At 38.4% G+C, this 17,861-nt stretch overlaps 1 protein-coding gene across 1 annotated transcript in view; it reads right to left on the bottom strand.

The window, feature by feature from the left end:
* The window catches only part of NEK11 (NIMA related kinase 11), a 106,367-nt gene that overhangs the window by 37,213 nt on the left and 51,293 nt on the right, over window positions 1–17,861 (bottom strand). Inside the window, exons 11-12 of the mRNA XM_062567861.1 lie at window positions 15,909–16,002; window positions 14,863–15,001 (exon numbers count right to left, since the gene is read on the bottom strand). Of these exons, the coding sequence (XP_062423845.1) occupies window positions 14,863–15,001; window positions 15,909–16,002 (233 nt within the window). The remainder of the gene's footprint in view (window positions 1–14,862; window positions 15,002–15,908; window positions 16,003–17,861) is intronic.

Raw genomic sequence — 17,861 nt, 5'->3', positions numbered from 1 at the left:
AAAGATAGAGGCTGAGGCAAGGAAGGAAATGTTTCAAACTGTTTCAAACACTGACAGGTCTTTTCTCATCCTCATTAACTAATGAGCCTTACACCTGAGGTGACCCAGTAGTATTTCATTGCACTTCAAACCTGAAGCTCCGTTCTTTTCTTTAAGCCTGTTTGAAATCTAACACACTCATTTTACATTGCATGACTTGCAACTCTATTTTATTCTGAAATGGGTTAGCATAGGAAGCGGAGCTCACATCCAGTTACCTGTACTGTCACCGCTTCATCCTGAGGATATAATTGTATCTCATCCAGATCTTTCTCCCCTAAATTAGTTTCTTAAGGGTAGAACTCTTAAAACTTGTTAATCAAAATCTGTTTTGATTCAGTGTCTATAAAAAATGTATTTGTTGATATGCATCTCCAAGATCCTGATGCTCAACATATACAGATAGTTTTGTAAAAGTAGGTATTACATATTGGATTGAGGCCAGTAGAGGCCCCCAAGCTGGGCAGGAGGCTGGAGCACTTGGCGTACAAGAAGATGCTGAGAGAGCTGTGTCTGGTCAGTCTTTAGAAGACAAGGCAAAGGGGAAACATTATGGCTGTCCGCAACTACCTGATCAGAGGAGAGAAGGAAGACAAAAGCAAACTCTTCTCAGAGGTGCATGGCAATAGCAGGAGAGGCAACGAACACAAGCTAGAACACGGTAAAATCGAATTAGGTGTCAGGAAAAATATTTTTACCTTGAGGGTGGTCAAATGCTGGAACAGGGGCTCAGAGAGGCTGTGATCCAAGCAGACCTGCTCTGAGCAGGAGGTTGCACTAGATGACCTCCAGAGGTCCTTTCCAACCTGATCTACTCTGTGATTGTGTGATTACCTGGTGCTCCATAGATCAGTTCTTTAGAATTACCCCTAATATGTTTGTGTGTGTGCATATTTAACATGTACAGTTACAAGCTGAGCAGAAATACGCCTGTTTCTCTATGTCCCTGCAAAATACTCATGTTCTCAGAAATCACTGGCAAAAAGAGATGGTGAACAGAGCTGGCCAACACTCTTCAGAACAGTGCATCAGTTATCACAAGGGTTGTTTCAAGGGAGAAAATAGAAAGGCTTGCAGCTACATTATTAGGAGAGAGGATTGAAATGCACAGATATACTTCCCTGTGCTACATAATCCTGAATAAAAAATTCCAGATGATGGTTCCCTCCACAGTCCAGGTCAATACTCACATGATTAGGCAAAAGCAAGACAACTCCAACACTATAATTTAAATTCCCACAGACTGGCTTCTTTCTGGGGTAGGACAAAAACTTAAACTTTAAAAGTTACCATCAAACAGAATTGACATCCTTTGGTCAGCTTCAAATGATATATGCATTATTCAGCTATGAAACTTCATTTTTCAAAAGGTCAAAGGAAGCTTTTGTCTGGCTATTCTAAACTTAAAAAGACCCCAGGAGAGCATAGTTTAAGAAATGAACTAAGGGACCCAACTGAACTTTTGTGTCTATGAATGTCTTGTGCCAGCCTTTCGCCTAAGCCCTAAAGGACCAAGCACTCATTAAAAGAAGCCCATTCTGACGTGGCTGTATACAGCACAGCCATGAAGAAAATGGTTTGTTCTAAAGGAGAACTAGAAATACAGCAATAGTTAAACACTGTTGTTTCACAATCTTGTTTTTAGCATTATAAAAAGGTAAAAAGCTTTGATATACTTGTGGGCTTTACTGAGTGATGATTTAATGATTGTGAAACATCTAGGAAAAATGGAGATGAAGATGTAAATCAGAGTAGCATTATGGGGTCTTCCGTGATTTGATGTTAGAAATGAAAAAAATTATTCAAAATGTTTTTACAAGAAAAAATTTGCTTCTTTATCCAAAAATGAGATTTCCAAGAAAAACCCTCTATTTCAAAGATACTATTCTTTTCAGACCTCCCACCCCCTGGTATTTTATCGATATGTTTATAGGGAGAGCCTGAGAGGAGGAAAGGAAGAGGTTTTGAGTAAATAGAAATAATAATCACACTAAAAAGGAGCTGTTAACAAAAAAGAACTGCAAGAGCCATCATCACATGTTTTTTCCTAAGGTTTTCTCTTTTTTTTCCTTTTTTTCTGGGGGGATGGTGGGGTCCTCATTTTCTAATTATTTTCTATACAGAATGGGGATCTCTGGTAGGCAGTGGCACTGAAGATGTCATGCTGCTTTTCAAGCATAGCTTGAAGTTTCCCAAATCTTCTAAAGGTCTTCTAAACATTCAGAAATCCTCGTGCTACTAACGGGAGGAAGAAGAGAAAGACCAACACAAGCACGAAGTCAGTAGCAGAGAGTGTTTGGAAGCCGTCTCCTCTATGCACGAAGAGACACCGTTACTGCAAAGGTTGCCCTACTATTTGCATAGTGTGCAGCAGGAACACAGCAAGGGCTATCATTAAAGGGAAATGGACCACAAAAACCACTTTAAAACATCAGTCTAAAACTCCCTTAGCCCTTCAACGATTTTAAACTTTTTGATTAGTCAAAGCATACTTTCAAATAAAATCTCTGTATTCCTGCTTTATTTAGCAGAGATTGCCTGATATTTTTTCCTTCTTAGTTTGATGGCAATGCTGGCAAGGAGAGAGTCAACGTGCTAATGAAAAGCCCCTGCACGTTAGGAAAGTCAAAATCCTTTCCTCTGGATTCTGTTCAGCTATGCTTTTTTCAAGACATAAAATGAGGATATTTTCATGGCCAGAACTTACTGAAAGAGTCAAAAGTGAATGGAGCGGTTCAGATCCAAACTTTGTGTGAGCAGTTCGGTGGCTGTGACAGTCTGGACATAGCAAAGGTAAATGTAAAATACATTTAATTGGGATATGAACAGTAAACAAGTTGTATTTTAGACCTATACAAAAACAAGTAAATGACTGCAGCAAAGCAAATCTAGGAACAACCAAGCACTGAGAGGTTAAACAGCTAGATGTATTTAACAGGTGCAAATCAATGTATGTGCTAGATCTCAGGGGCACGCTCTGCTTAGCAGCTGAAATGGCAGGAGAATGTAAACTAAGCTCTTTTATTCGTGTCACCTTCTCACTTCCCCCCAGCTACTTGTCTGACAGTCACAAGGACTAAAGGCTAAGCAGGTAGGAACTGCACACTAATTCAGTATTTACATCTCCTGAGCAAATTCTTTCCCACTTGGAATTGGCTCCAGCTTTTGATGTCACCATTTGTTCAAGCTCCCCAGAAATGTTGCTTAGTTTGGTAAGTGAGCTACAAAGCTGTTTTGGAGGGGAAATACTTATTCAGTGTTTCTCCATATCACCCTGCTCACTGATGCTCTGTTTGTGAGTAGATGTCCGGTGTGCTTTTACGTACATTGGTTTAACCTTGGGTCTATACTGCAGCGTAAAGTTACACTGACAGTATGTAGAACAGATCTGCAATCAAAACTCGGATCTAAGGAAGCTATAAAACACTAAATGGTGTAAATACCTGCAACAGAATCTGTATCTTTACCAAAAAAAATGATACACTAATTTTGGCACTTTTGCGTTTAACTGCTTCCCAAATTCATACGGTCTTTTGTAAATGCTCCATAACATGGTGCTTTGGCACAAGTGAAGGGACTCCCGGGACAGGTTTTAAAAAGAATCAGCCAGAACCATTTTAACTCTCATCATTGATTAAGGTTAAATGTTGAGGTAGGCCCTATTTATCAATGCCAAACTGAATCAATATGAAAAATACCTCAGAAAAAAAAGTATCGGCTTTCAGAGTAACATATTTTGCTATCCACACAGTTTCAAAGTGTTTGGCTTTTTTATACAAATCTACATTTATTTCCTTCTGCCAGCTTCCCTCAGAACAGCTGTAGGAGTAAGACTTTTGTAATAAGCTGCGAATTTTTGTGAAGCCATGAAAAGATTTATGTAGCTAAGCATACTGAGTAGTACTTCACTTTGGCAAAGGACTCCTGGTGGGTATATGAGTAGAGTTCAATTCCTGGTGGATAGAAAGGCCTCAGCTTCTCAATAAAAATAATTGCTCTCAAATAAGCTGAAGCATTTAATTAAAAAGTTGAAGATAATGGACAACGCAATTCTTCACAGAAGCTTCTAATTACTTTAAACACAAACTATTCTGAAACTTCACAAAATTCCCAAGGGTATTTGTAGATCTAGGGCTGCCCTCATAGAAGAAAGATTTAAATTGGAGCTATAAGCAAAGCAGGATTTCAGCTCTCCAAAGGCAATACTTTTAGGGAAGAACTCCTTAAATGAGAAGAATAACATTTCAGGCAATAAAAAAAAATCCACTGACTCATTTTCCTCCTCATAACTAAAACTCACAAATTTTGTTTAGCCTTATTTCTGCTATAATAAACCAGATTTATTATTCTCCCTTTAACTGAATTTTGGGCAAAGTGAGATCTCAGTATGAAAGTGGGAAAGAAAAGCAACAGTCAGATAAGCAGAGCCAGCAGGCAAGCTGCCGGTGTGCCTAGTCCCTGAAACCTGGCAGAGTCTCAGGACTTTTGGTACCCCAGGTGCAAAGAGCAAGTGAAGGACTGTTAACTGCAAATGCCAGACTAAAGGAAACTCTTACTCAGCAGGCATCCCAGAGCATCTTTTCAGCAAGGAGCAACTTGGGGAATATACCTTATGGTCCTGGAAATATTCCTGCTTTTAACATCGATGTATATCTCTACAGTTACTATGTTATTCTTGTGTGTTATTCTACTCACTTAATAAAAGTTATGTATGTATGTTCCTTATCTATTGAAGTTACAGCAATATAAATCTGTGTGCAAGAATCACTCGTCAAGAACTGACTTGCTGTGACTTCAGTAGGTATGTTAGTCATATCTGAGATGAGTTTGCTGCATTACTTTTATCCTGCTTGGACAATTTGGCTAGCCCAGCTACCTGTGGTTCTCCAAGCAGCTATTGTATAATAAGTTGCCATCTTTCTCTCTGCAAATCTGATTCCTGGCAGAAGCTCAATCACATCTTAATGTTCAGCTCAGAAAAAAGCTGTTTCCTTTACACTGGGACTACTGAAGTTTTATTGGTTTTGCACAAAGTAGGGTTACCTCAGGAAAGAGGGAATCACTGCATAACCCACAAAAGAAATCACCGCAACTTTAACGTCTCCATTGAAACAAGGCCTTCTGGTTACAAAGGATATTATAACGGTACAGAAAAGTGCTTAATGATTATAAACATTATTCTGTTACATTTCGACTTGTCAGAATGAAAAACAATAGAAGACATACAATTTTCCTGAAAGCCTTTGAGCTGTATGATTGCCTGTGTGATCACATTTTGGAGAATTACTCAGTTTCCCAATCAGTATGCATCAATACTGTTTGACAGTCACAATGCAAAATGTGCATGTGTAGAGATGCTTAAAAATGTGTTGAGAAACCCTAGAGGCTTTTAACCTTTTAAAATTTAAAAACACTTTGAAAATCATTCAACAAAGCTTATAAAATAACAGAGTGAGGGTAAAAAACATTTTAGAGTGCGTGAGCATTTGCAATTTGAGATTCAGCTGAACTTTACCTACTTGAAATTCATAACAATAAACCCATAGCTTACAATTAGCAATGGAAATACAAAAATAATGTATGCAATTATTGTAATATACATAACAATTTTGGAGTTATAATGAAATCAGGGGGTTGCCAGATGTAACATATTGCAACATATTAAATTAAGGAATTTAAATGTTATAGTGTTTAAAATGTTATAATCTTTGGAGCATACAAAAACAAAAAGGAATAGAATATAAACCAGAAAGACTACTCAGATAGAACTAACTGATAGAAAAAGGTGGAAAAAAACTTTCTAAAGTTACTACACAATGGAAAACAGTTAAGAAACGAAGTTCAATATAGATTATTACTAAACATTTACAGTGAGAAGATTCCTATTCTGTTAGAATAGTCTCTACACTCAGGGGTCAGCTAAGTGAGGGGAAAAAGGGGGTAAGATTTATTTTCAGCTCCTAGTTCCCATAACTCAGGCAGGGACTAGAACTCTCTGGGAGACGGGGCAGAGGAAGCAATCTTTATCTTCCTCCATGACATCAGGCTGCTTTGTTTGTAGCTCTAGTCCAGTTTCATCTGTATTTAAGAGTTCCTCAAGAAAGACGAGCTTAGATACATGCTAAAGTTAAGTCTTTATTTAAAGTACTTTGCAGAAGTATAGAGCCCTGTGACTCCCACAGGAGTAAACTTCATGGAAGAAGGAAAAACACTCTAGTGTCTCTTCACAGAGCCATTGCTTCTGCACCCCACTTACACAGTACGGTTCATGAACAAAAATGCAGTTACATCAGCTTAAATCAGCAATAAGTCAGTTGAATTATTATGGACTACCACTAGTATAACTGAGAGCAAAAAAAAAAAAATGCCCTTAAGAGTAATTTTCTAATATGTAATATGCCTCTTTAATTCACATGCCTTTAATTTTTGCCATCTTTTTCTGTACAAAGAACCTGAATATACCATATTGTTAGCTTAAGCTATTTTGCTCCTAAGTTGACCCCTTCCTACACACAAGTATGTCTAGTAAGAGCAGAGGAGTAGTTTATGCAGAGCTAGTGCTCTTGTGAAAAGGAGATGAAATGAAATGGATTCATCAGGAATGGATTCTTGGATTCATTCAAGTGAAACCCTATGTAGTAATGTACTGGCAACCCAATAACTCTAACTCAAAATACAGTAGCTTATTGGTGGCCCTTAAGCCCTGGGTTCTTCTACTCTGTTGTCTTTTTCATTCCAATCTCTCACGTGCTGCAGTTAAGACAAGTCCTAAGAAATACAGGTGCATTTGCATACAGAATTTCTTAAATACTTTTTTTTCAAAAAAAGAAAACAAAAAAAAAAAAACCCATAAAACCCCCTGCCCAACTCTTGTTTAGCCTGTCTTATCAGCTAGGATGCTGACATGAATATAAAGCTGTAATTCTAGCCACAAATGTAAGTGCGTGGCTTTAAGACCTCATTGCTCCATCCATTTCTATCCCCACTTAGTTAAGCCAGCTTGCTGTACCAATGACATGATAAAACAGATGCAGCCTGACGAGTCTAGAAATTAAACATTGAGCTATTGCAAAGCAATGCCAGAAAAGCACTGTAAGTCCTGTACAATGCCTGAAACCAGAATATATTGGGAATACACTGGCCATGTTCCATACTTGCTAAAAACCCACAGCTCCATTTACCTCTTCCTTCTACCCAGTTAGATTAATTCTGTTGAAGTTGACAAAATTATGTATCTGGGATAGTAGGGAGGCAGAGCTTTAACACACCTTGCATACTTTTTATTTGTCTATAATCTTTGACAATCTATTAGTTGCTATGATCCAGAGTAAACCTAAATTGTTGTCAGATAAGGATCTATATCCTCTAGCCACAAAAAGGCAGGAATGAAATAGTAAGGCTACATCTCTCAAGGTACTGGCTCTCTAACTGCAGCTTAGTAAACTCATTCTTTCTAAAGTCCAGGATTTCATGCATTTTAACTTGTCCCTTTTAAAACAACTCCAAACCCTCTAGATAATCCTGACCTCCTCGCTGCTGCAATATTGTTCAGGGAAAACATCTGCACAACCTTAACTCTAAGCAAATCAACTGATGCCTTTTTCTTTTGCAAAGCAGTTTCTTTGCTTTGTACTACAGAAGTACTATAAAGAGAAGTACATTACAACTGTCGTCTTTGCAGCACGGGAGGAAGCTTTGCTGGTAGGATAACGTTATACTCTTCAGATAAAATTGACTCCAGTTGACTTCCCTCAAAACCAATGGGGCTATTAATGCATATGCTAAAGGAATTAACAGCTATTAGATTACAGCTTGTTGAATTTAATATTCCTTATGGCCCCTGTAAAAAAAATCGCATTTCTATAGTGGAAATAGCTTTAAATCCAGTATCTTTCAACTGTGAAAAACTGATCCAAACCAGAAGGATAAAAGAAGATGGTAAGGAAATGTAGTTTTCATTGCATCTGTAATTGTACTCAGCTATCTGGAAGTACTTCTAGATACAGTTTATGATTTTGTAGCCAATTTCAAGGTAACTTCTGCTGTAGAAATTGAATCAGAAACCTTGAACATTTAGCTATTACAGTTGTGTGACAGGATTATGTCTTGTTCTTCATGCTTTATACCGTTGCAAACATAGAGAGTCTCTACCTAGAGGATTTTCTGGATAGTAAACTCAGGTACTTTAGATATTCCACACTGATTTCCCACATGGACAATTACAAGGCATGCTGTGATAAAGATTCTCTGGAGTCCTTCCAAATAAGTCCCCATAACAAGTGCTTCCTATTTATTAAATACCTTGGTAAACTTAGAGCCAGTAAATAGGAATCAAGCTATGCACAAAGGTAGGAGGAATTATGCTGTAAAATCTGGCTCAATTAGAAGTTATTAAAATCTAAGCAAAAGGAACCGCACACAACATTTAATGGGATGTAGTGACAGAGCTGCAATTTTGCATCCCAGCTCCATGCAGCCACTCAGAAAAGCCCCAGTGATTTAACAGTACTCCAAAACCCATGGGAAAGACGACCTTCAGCATCTGAAACGTCTCTCAAAATCCAGTTCTCTGGTAAAATGGGCATCTGCTCTTCTGATTCCTTTTTCATATAATCAGAAAAGTAGATTATGAGCTCAGTAAAGTCAGTTACTAAATGAAGATTTAGTCAGTTACTAAATGAAGATGATCTACAGTACTGTATGAGAAAATAACGTATTACATCATGTTTCCAGTAGCTTTTCAAAAGGAGGCCACATCAGAAGGTAAATTAAACATCTATTGAACCTGCCTAGCTATAACAGCTCCATTCTAGTTGCCTCAGAAAGGTGTTGAATATATTCAGCAATAACATAAAGACTTTGTGTAACTCATGGATAATTTTATCTTTTAAAAGGATAGTTTTTGCCCATGTCTCAGAAAATCATTTTCTCCAGCTGCACTCATTATCATTCATGGAAATAAGCAGTTAAATAGGGCCACTTCCCTTCTCTTTAATAACAGTCTTTTTCCTCTTCTCCTTGGAAAAGCTGCCTCCTAGTTGCCAGCACTACAACCTAATTTGTCTTGTCCATGTTCTCGTGTAACCACTATTGAAAGTAAAGTACATGCACTCACAAGGTAGCCAGTGATCTCTAGAAAAATGTATATTGGCCTAGCTCACCAAGTCCAAATGGACCTATTTTCTATAAACTGGGTCAAAAGAAATGGGTCAAGAGACACAAAAAAAACCAAAATGGAGATAGGGAATTCATTGCAAGGCAGCTTTTCTTTCTGATGATAATCAGAGAGAACAAGCGACCTTTATTTTCTAAGTAAGCATTAGTAAAAATAGGAAATATAGATAGAAGTTTATCTTAACACATTTTGAATTACCTGTTCCCATTTCATCTCCATTTCTTGCAGAATGTGCTTTTTAATATTCAGAAATGATTAATCAGTCAAAAGAGCTGGAGAAAGGTATTGAAAAAGAAAAACCTCAAATCAAAACAAAGGGAGTTTAGTTATTAATTATTATCAACATTATGTATTGCTTGAAAATAAATGAAATGTACAGATACTCCTACATAATTTTGAACATGCAAATATTTGTATTTAATGCTAATAGTGACTTGGTGTCTCTGAATACACTCTCAGTATAAGATTTATTTTAAATCTCTTACTTTTACTTGGAGAAATTTGAGATGGAAAAGACATGAAGTCATCTAGTAAAACAAAACTGCTCCCAGCAGTACAACATATTCTGAACTGCTTTGTCCAGCCTAGTTTTAAATTACTTAAGAGTTGAAAGTCCATTATTTCCTGGACAAATAAGGTCTAGACATCAACATTTCTCAATGAATATTAAATTCAGCTATAAAATATTTTTCTATATCTCCAGTCATTGAAATACTCCTTTTAATGCTGGTTCCCAATGAACAAAACTGGAAAATGTAATGCAGACTAAAGCTGTTGCATAAAATAATTTCAAATGAGTACAGTTGTTTTTCCTTGGTTTATAATATTTAGGAAAATTTATCTATCTGATGAATGGAGCAGTGCTTTAATTAGCTGAAACACTGCAGTCTGCAGTAAGAACATATACCGCTTTAACAATACAATCAATATACCACTCCAGCCATTTACTTACTATGGTTAATAATAAGAGTCTTCTGAGCAGCCTGTTCTTTACAAGATCAGGGAGCATTTCTCACTCCAAATTGTATGAGAAAAGATGCAAAATTTCTTTTTCTTTTTTTTTTTTTAACCCTCACTAACTGCAAGGAACACTACCTACTCTGCTGCCCCAGGACTTTTCTCCACACTGCACATCTTCAAAGCGATTAGCCCAGCTGAAAAAAATCCTCTGCATGAGGACAAAATGCAGCTAAGTCTAGGAACAGGAGAGACAAAGTCTCAGAACTTGAAGACCTACAGGTATTTCTTAATATCCAGTGCACCTGCCCGCCTGCCCTACCGCCACTGCGTGCCCACAGGACAGTCCACGCTTGCACGACTACGAATTCTCCTAAACATATAGGCTAACGTTTGGAGAAAGGGGACAGGGTTTCTCTGCGAGTCCAAGAGCACCGCAGAGCGCCCGAGCATTTCCCACGGGCTTTGTGGAGGCTGGGAAGGGTGCGGGAGCTACCGAAGAGCCGGGCCGCCCCAGGAGCTCCACTCCACCACGCATGGCACCGTGCAAGCTGCGACATGTTACCAAAGCAAAGAAGGACCAGGACATTATAGCAGCATACTCTAACTGACCCTGAGAACTGGAATAACAAAAATGGGGAAAAATGAAATACAGAGTCATGACTTAAGGCATTAAAACCAAAAAAATTCATTGCCACTTGGGAGATAATAACGTGGGAGCATCTTAAGGCAGGCAGGCTCAGGTAAGCTGTGAGTGGTTAGTGTTAAAACACATCAAAAATACAGAAGTAATCTTAGGAGGCATTAGGAGATATCAGCAGTTAACAGAGAAAAGTATTAGTGTTGAGGCATAAGCTACTAATGAAACTTTATATGAAATACTATATCAATTTCATGTCACTCAGGCCCAAACACAGTGAAAGAAAACGAGAGCACTCAGAGACTAATCAGGTAGATCATTTTAAGACAGGACTGGAGAGTCTACCTAATGAGTGGAGTCAAGCAAAGCTTGCCTTGTTTAACTTGGAAAAAAGGTTGACTAAGGGATATTGCTGCTGCCTGTGAAAACATGAGACTAAACAGAGGAAGGAAAAGAGCTACGTGTGCTGCAGGGCAACGTGCTTCAAAGATGGGGAGTACAAAACAGCCAGAAGCAAATCTAGGCCAGAAACAAGAAGGTTCATACACACTGCAAGATTTGGGTCCAGGAACGACTTTCTGTAGCGAGAGGCAGCAGCCTTGCAGGGCATCAAAGCCAGGCTGCACAAGCTCCCGGAAAAGGGCAGTCAGTACGGTGGGAGGCAGAGGGCAGCCCCACTTTGGACTCAGAGGCCACATCCAAGGTTGCCCTCTTTCCAGCCAGGTGGGTATGTTCTGCGGAAAGCGGTAGGAGTGGGGCCAGCACTTTCTCTCTAGCAGAGCACCAAGAGGAGCCACGAGAGTGGCTGGGGAATACGTGTGCTTAATGCACACCTCCCTCTCTTGGCTCATTAAAGCAAAAATAGCACAACTTACTATTCACATGACTTTTCACTTTCACCCACTCCCAGGTTAAAACTGGATCCTTTTCTTCTTGAGCCTAATCAACGCAAGCACATGCAGTTTTCAAATTGTTTTCTGCCGGTAAAAGCCCACGTTTCTTAGCGCTTCTCCTCCCACTCCCTGCAAAGCTCTCCATTTCCTTCTGAGGTAAGGAGGGTTGTGCGGGATGCGTGTCCAGCAACCCTGAAGCGATCGCGGAGAAACGTGACAGCGTGTCAAGGTGCAGGGGAGATCACAAGCCAGCCAAGCTTAGCAGGTGATATCTGAACAGGTAGATTAAGGGCCAGACCGAATCAGTCCCACAAGGCTCAGACTGCTCAGCAGCATCCCTCGTTTCTCTAAGGAAGGAAGACATCTACATAATGCAGCTGGGGGACATGGTAAGGAACATAATGTTGAAGAAGTAAATGAATTTTGTTGTTTAAAAGTAGTGTTCACACTGGCCACAGCATTTCTCATGTAGTAAGAATCTGTGTAATAATCAGATTATTTAAGTTTCTGAAGTCATTGTAAAACCTGCGAACAGTCTGAACAAAACCGAGATATAACACAATGAATTAATCTCACCATCAAAAGCATAGGGCTCCCTTAGGTCTCTTTTGTACTTTGGAAAAGAAAGCTGCTTGAGGACTAACAAACTGGTCAACTATTTGTGACTTTAGGTAACTCTTTCATATGTCCCTTAAGTGTACTAAGGTGATAATTGGAGTGAAAAAACAATCAGAAGATCATTGCTGATTGTATAACGTAAATATGGAAAGAATTTTAGACTTGTCTATAGCAGTTAATCGTTTCGGCATTACCGAAACCTGCCCACCATGCAGCCCAAAATCCTAAACTCTCACAGCGTTTTTCGTTTATGTAACTTTCACTGCCTTGTTTTTGCCAGCTTTCAGCATGTTTACCTACTACTTCTGAAACTGCATCAAGTTACAACACTTTTTAAAACAATTTGTTAAAACTAAATCTTGACCTTTTATTTGATACTATCTCCTCCACTCCTATATAACTGCGTTTCACGACACTGCAGCTTATTTTCAATGAAACACAGTGTGAAGTGTTTTGATCTCCACTCCTAGCCTTACCCTTTTGAGGGCCTGGTCTTTCAGCTCTCCAGGCTCTTAATATTTCTCCCCTATTTACGTTACAAATTTTCCAAGATCTGGAGGACATAAGCCAAAGAGAGTATGAACTTGCCTCCCTACCTGCCGTGGTAGGCACAATACCCCTTGCTGCTCCCCAGCCAGCTTTTTCCCATTCCTGAGAGGATTTTTTGGGTCCGACCTGATGTAACTAACTCTGAGGTTGCTGCTGCTGAGCCTCCTCGGCAGTCAGGAACAGCCTCTCCCTCCTGTCTGTTTTTCCGCCTCCTCCACTGCTGTTAGTTATTAGCTGTAACTGGGCAGCTGCTTAGGCGGTACGCAGAGCCTAACTTCTTCTGCTAACCTCGTATGGGTTAGCAAGGTCTGTTAACATGGAACACACAAGTTTATAAAAGCTTTTTATAGCCTTCCTTCTAGTTTTTGGGGGAGAGGGGCGTCTGTCCTATAATCTGTTGATCCAAAAGCAAATTCTATTGAAAATGAATAGCTGGAACTGTTCCTGCATTTTCAAGCACAAAGACTCCATTAATAACTTAATAATTAGACAGGTTAATTAATTAATAATTAGACATTCATACTTGAACTGAACTGTGTAAAAAAATAATATGAACACTGAAGAGAGTAAGTAACAGCTTTGACACGAACGTCAGGAATGGAAAGATAATCATAAAACAATAAAGAGAAACCATGTAATTTCTCTTGCCTATCTATAAGTTATTTTATTCATGAACCCACGGCTTCATTGTCAATGAATCTGACAAAAGCAATATCATTAAATCCACATTCAGCTTTGTACAACGGACAGGCCAAATCAGATATAAGTGTATCTGATTGCCTTCAGAGTTCATTAACTCGTTAAGCACTAATGACAAAAGAGACATCAGTTTCTTTCCTTTTTTGTGTGTTGTTCTGTTTCCATTTAGGTATCTTGGTACGCTTCCCCCAGCACACCTCCCACCTACATCTACTGTTTTCTCTTGGTCAGCTACTTGCAGTGTTCTCCCCCCCCCCCCCCCCCCCAGATGTACTTTCTAGCAGCTCCCTTCTCTCCTACACAGATCATCCTTCCTTATACTGTGAAAGCAAGCCAATCACTCAGACATAAATGAGACTACACTGAAAGGAAAAAAAATAACGCTATTAAAAAAACACCACCATCACCACAAACCAATTTTGATGCCTTTGATTTAATGATGTAACCCTTCACAGGCATGCCTAAACTAAGATCAACGGCCGGAGAGCTTAGAGGAAAGCAGTTTAAGTATTTAAAAGTGTTCTACGACATCTTTGCAAGACTTCAATCTGATCAAAAATCTTTCACCAAAAGAGTGCTTACACAGTAATTCTTAAATATTTTAAAACATGAGAGTGCTCTAAAACATTATAGAAACAGAAGATACATTTGTACTATCAAAAATATTTTCCTTAATTTCCTTAATTAGGAAGCACATTATTTTTATAATCTGACACATTTGTAAAAGCTTGACTTTTTGATTATTTGTTCACCTGTCTACAGAAAAGTATATGTTATACATAGTATTTCATATCTTCAAGACAGTGGCTAAGCATTTCAGGACAAAACAGATAAGCATGGTTTAAAGCATTTTCATCTGCTTCTCACATTCATTATGTATAATAAAAATGGTATCAAGGTATATTAAGGGCAAACGCTCCATTTTTTGGTACTCCTTTTTCTGCTGGAGAGATAATCTAGGAGATACTTTCCTAACACCAGCTGTTTCACGTGCACAAAGGTTAAAGCTGTCTTCTCCTCCCTCAGCACCTCATTTGGAGAAGGTGGTTTCACCTCCTTGGATGGTGCCAGGTCATTCAGACTCCGCGAACGCAGACTGCCCTGCCATGTAGCTCCACTGATATCCATCCACCCAGATTATTTTCCTCTTCTCTTTGCATATCTTTGGACAACTTCACAAACCTGACTACTTTTTATCCTGCAGTTCCTTCACTATAGATTAACTACCAAGGACAAAATTAAATCTTGCTTTGATATAGGTTTCATTTCAACATCATATTTCAAGTTCTTACCATGCTCCATAATTTCAGACACGCAGAGCTGACCTGATGTCTCGTTTCCACATGGTTCATCATGTCCCGTGGATACCCAGTCCTGTGTAATGACTGGCTGAGAATGAATTAGGGGGGTTGAAGTCTGTTCACCAGATTCCTTAGTTGAAGCAGCATGGATAAACAGGTACAGTTAGAGCTTTCAGTAAGGCAACAATATAATTGCTATCCTGATCTATACAACTGCTGGGACTTGCAGCAAGCAAATACTTAAAAAAAAAAAAAAAAAAAAAAAAAAAAAAAAAAAAACTTTTTTTATTGCAAGTAAATACTTTTCTAAAATTCTTTTTTACTCATAATGATCCACAGTGACTCAGCTATAAATAAGAAAGGATTTAACATGACTGTTTCTCCAGAGACAATGGGAAGGAGGAACTGAAGTGCATAAAAGAGTTGGAAAACAAAGCATTAAAAAACCAAAAACTCACTATTTCTGTGCCGCTTTCACCGACTATTTCCAAACTGACATTGCTGTTTGTGAAAAGCCGTAACGCTAGGGTTGAACGGGCCTATCCTCTGTCACATACTGCTTAAAAGCAAATGACAGCTAACACTGGCAGTCACTCCAAGACTTTCTTCTTACTAAATAGCCAGTTAGAATGTTAATATTCTAAATTAATCAAATGAGAAGAACGAGCAGCCATGCCAAAGTATGGTATTTAAGCAATTACAGTTCTGAACTTACCCAGAAAACAAATGTATTTTGAACTCTAATATCAGATAGGTCAGTAAGTATAACACTTCACAGAGCAGGTTTGGATTTAAGAAGGACTTAAAAAAGGAAAATTATGCCATGTATGAAGAATTTGTTGAACCTTATCTTAGTAATGGAACACACTTTCTCTCAGCACAGACCTAGGTTCTGTCAAGCAGTCTAGACTTCAGTGCATACCCCAATTATTAACCTCAGGGCAGGACTGCACCTCTAAAGAAAGTATGTGGAAAACAGAAAAGTGGTGTACACTAAATGTGCAAATACGACTTCCAAAACAACAGCCCATGCTTACGTGCAGGACGTTGACATTCAACTGCTGAAAGTTACGGGACCTGAACTCTTGCATTCTTTTGATATTTTCTTGATATTTTTCTTCTGCCAGCTGTCTGTAAATGCAGATTACTTGTATTTAGGACATGATGTTACAAACTGTACAGAGGGATTTTCTCAAAGTACATAGGAAAAGAAAACTCCATAACAAACAGAATTCAGGTCTCGTTTACAAACAGCTTCATATATACCTTTCACAATTGGTACAATATAGCTGAAAAATAGCAAATTATCAGTCCTAGGCTCTTTTGCTCCCTCCAAAGATCTAAAAATACTTTGAACCGGATTTCACCACATTGGCGAGGAAACTCTAGGCAGAAAAAAGGCACACAAAACATTTGTACGTTGTTTCCTACACAAGGCTACTTAAGCCAAGTGCTACATTAAGCAAGTCTTACAGCTCCCTGCCCATCAGTGCCTACTTGATTTTTTTCTTTTTTTAAGATTCAGGACTGAGAATAAGATTTGGAGAGTAATATGCTGCCTTTCTATTACAGGATATATCTAATTTTGTTGCTGGGGAAAAAACATGAAAATCTAAATGGGAATTAATGACATTTAAGGAAGAGAAAAAATTAAAAGCAAGCTAAAATATCCTACAATTACTATTACTTCCTAATCTTTACCCATAAAAAAGTGGGGGAAAAATGGGCTTCCTATTTATAAATTTCATATAAGTTTAAAAATTGGCCAATTAAATGTATTATTGAAAACATCATGCAGAAAAGATGTTAAATTCAAATACTTGTTATAGGGTGGTTTTATTCCAAGGGTGTTTTTTTTTTTTTTTTTGAGGATTAACGTACATATCCAATTACAAACGCAATTTTGTCTCCAACGCAATGATAAACATGAGACAGGCACAGCTGCTGGTCAGACAGGCTTCCCAAAAGGAAACCAAGACCTTGAATTCTTTTGTTCGTAGGTTTTTGGTACAAGCATGGCAAGTCAGCCCACGTAAAAGCAGGATGTGACTTTACAGAGAGCTTCTGCTCCTCTGCAATCACTGCTCATGCGCGTTCCCCCAGCCCGCAGGGGCACGCTGGTGCGGTTATCAGAAGGGAGGCAGGGAAGAAGGACGGTTCAGGAGGGATATTGCTAGCTGCAGAATTCCTGAGGTCCTTAATTCAGACCTCGCGCTACCTGGCATTGCTGTTCGTAAGCGGAAGGCATTGCCATCTTGCACTGCAAGCTTGTTTTGGCATGACAAGCTTAAGGTGTTGACTGCCTTGATCAGAAATAGCTATTCCCTCCATTATAGCTCTATAAATCATAGAATAAACATTTGTTAATGCGCACAGCACTTTGACAGATGGTTTTCAAGAAAACATTAAAACAAATTAGTGTCACACTTTTCTGATTTTTCTTTTTTATAAAATAAAACATTCAACATTTTTAACTGGGAAAAATCAAGTACGGCATTAAAATAGCATAGTCTTCTTTTTATTTTAAGATAGAAGCCAGGCATGCATTCATAGGCTTCAAGCTATTTCATAAGTTTGACTCAGAAATGGTATTACTCTCCTTTAAATTGTCCTCCTTTTATTATGCCTCATTTAAGAAAAAAATATAAATTGTAAAGGCTCTCTAACAAGTTCACTACCCTTGCATTTCATCATTTGATAAGGTTATTCTCTGAGCTATTAACTTTTACTGGCAAATCTCTTAGGCCAAAATAATTGAAGAAAAAAATGGATTTTAACTAAAAGCTTGGCTTTTCTGAACGTGTACTCCTTAAAAAAAAAACGAAAAAAGTCATTAAAAAAATTCCTATAGTAAAGAAATTGAAAATTTCTCATATACTTATCTGACAAGAAATATCAGTATAGAAGTACCAGCTTTGGGCTAATGTTCTGACTTTTCTTTTTATGTAAACAAATACTGTTTTAAAATTCCACCATCCCCATTCACTTTG

The sequence above is a fragment of the Rhea pennata genome, chromosome 2 (genome assembly GCF_028389875.1).
Source record: "Rhea pennata isolate bPtePen1 chromosome 2, bPtePen1.pri, whole genome shotgun sequence".
NCBI classification, from domain to species: domain Eukaryota; kingdom Metazoa; phylum Chordata; class Aves; order Rheiformes; family Rheidae; genus Rhea; species Rhea pennata.
This window is presented reverse-complemented; position numbering and strand designations above follow the sequence as displayed.